This window comes from Propithecus coquereli, unplaced genomic scaffold (assembly GCF_000956105.1).
Source record: "Propithecus coquereli isolate 6110/MARCELLA unplaced genomic scaffold, Pcoq_1.0 Scaffold75, whole genome shotgun sequence".
Taxonomy (NCBI): Eukaryota; Metazoa; Chordata; class Mammalia; order Primates; family Indriidae; genus Propithecus; species Propithecus coquereli.
In genome coordinates this window covers 27,431-29,453 of record NW_012153618.1, presented here as the reverse complement: position 1 = coordinate 29,453, position 2,023 = coordinate 27,431, and the positions used below count along the sequence as shown (strand labels likewise).

Here is a 2,023-nt window from a genome sequence, read left to right as displayed (position 1 = left end):
ATCAAAAGGACAAATAATAATTATTCTCAGGATCTGGGGAAATTGGAACCATCACACCCTGCATTCCTGGTGGCAAGTAAAATGTGAAGGTACTTTGGAAAACAGGAGTTGTCATATGACCTAGCAATCCCTGTCCTAGGTATTACAAGAACTGAAAACACCTACAGAAAAACTTGTACAGAGATAACCATAGCAGCATTATTCATAACAGCCAAAAATAGGAAACAACCCAAATGCCCATTAACTAATAAACAGATAAACAAAATGTGGTATACCCATACAATGAATATTATTCAACAATATAAAAAGAACTATGATACAGGCTACAATATGATGAACATTGAATTATGCAATTCCATACAAATTATGCAAAGTGAAAGAAGCCAGTCATAGATGACCATATACTGTATAATCCCAATTACATGAAATGTCCAGAAAAGGCAAATCTATAGAGGTAGAAAGTAGATTATTAGCCTAGGGATGAAGGACACATGGGAAAATGAGGGGTGATAACTAACAGACATGGGTTTCTTTATGGGGTGATGAAAATGTTCTAAAGTCAATTATAGTAATGGTTGCACAACTGTGTGAATATACTAAAAAATCACTGAACTATACACTTAAATGGGTGAATTATATGTCTATGAAGTTGCTACATTAAAAAAACCAAAAATAACCTAAGCACATTACCTTCTCTGTAAGTTTTCTCTAGCGTAGAAGTGCGAATAGAACAAGTAGGTACCTATTTTCCCTTCTGTGGAAACACTAACAAGCAGGTACCTAAGGACGTTCCTGTAATTCTCTAAACTTCTAAAGAGAAAGAATAAAAAATAAAATAACAAAACTGCTATAAATATTATGTGTTGGGATAAAAGAAGGAGGTCAATGTATAACCTGAAGATTTACTGCAGATAAGCCAAACTTCATCTCATCTGTCTCAGATGTCATGATCTGTTTCTCATTTTTTAATTATACAGTTTAACCTATATAACTTCTTGCTAGGAATCTGTGAAAAAATATTTGTTTTATAAAAGTTAATTTATGACACTATATTTTCATTTTAGGTTGTGTTTTTACCATGCCCAGGTGAATCTTCATCAGCGAACAGATTTGGTTCTATTTCTTTCAAGGAACTTCTACCCTCAAGTCGGGCAAGGAGCTTACAAAAGAAAAAAGAGAAAAGGAAAACTCATTACTTAAAATATACAAAATCCTAGAAATTTACATGTATATAATTTTCCAAAAGTCTAAAAGAAAGAATTCATAATTTTGAGGATTTGGAGGGAAATAGGAGATACTGTTTAGGAGAAATACTGTGTTAATTTATTCTTAAATTTTTCACTTTTTGTTTATGAACCAAATACTGATGGTATAAAATGAGTCTGTGCCCTCAAAGGACTGGATAGTCTGGATTAGGATATAGGGACAAGCTGCTAAATGCAAAACATTTACCTTCCTTACACCTTTTTTTTTGGAGACAGGGTCTCACTCTGTTGCCTAGGCTGGAGCACAGTGGTGCAACCATAGCTCACTCAAACTCCTGCACTCAAGTGATCCTCCTGCCTCAGCCTCTTGAGTAGCTGGGACTACAGACGTGCATCACCATGTCTGGCTAATTTTTTTATTTTTTGTACAGACGGGATCTTGCTATGTTGTTCAGGATAGTCTTGAACTCCTGACCTCAAGTGATCCTCCAGCCTTGGCCTCCCCAAGTGCTAGGATTACAATTGTGAGACACCACACCGGCTTCATTCCTTATACTTTATAATTATCTTTCTCACTGTACTTCTTATCATGCCTGATATAGAGTTTGCTTTGTCTGCCCTGTTCTACAGGGTGTCCCAAAAGTTGCCATACATAGGGAAAATGGGACATTGTAGCTAAATGTACCTTTATTTATAAAATATTCATTATAAAATTTTTTCTTTGTATGGAGACTTCTATATTTGTAAAGTTATTGGGATTAGGGTTACAAAATATTTTTGTAATTTACAAAATATTCATTACAAAATTTTTTCTTTGT

The 2,023-nt window shown here is 34.4% G+C and overlaps 1 protein-coding gene across 1 annotated transcript in view; it reads right to left on the bottom strand.

The window, feature by feature from the left end:
• Positions 1-1,796, bottom strand: part of XRCC2 (X-ray repair complementing defective repair in Chinese hamster cells 2) — a 62,091-nt gene extending 60,295 nt beyond the window's left edge. The window contains exons 1-2 of the mRNA XM_012662069.1: positions 1,782-1,796; positions 1,078-1,159 (exon numbers count right to left, since the gene is read on the bottom strand). Coding sequence (XP_012517523.1) covers positions 1,078-1,159; positions 1,782-1,796 — 97 coding nt within the window. The remainder of the gene's footprint in view (positions 1-1,077; positions 1,160-1,781) is intronic.
• Between the last annotated feature and the right edge of the window lie 227 nt (positions 1,797-2,023).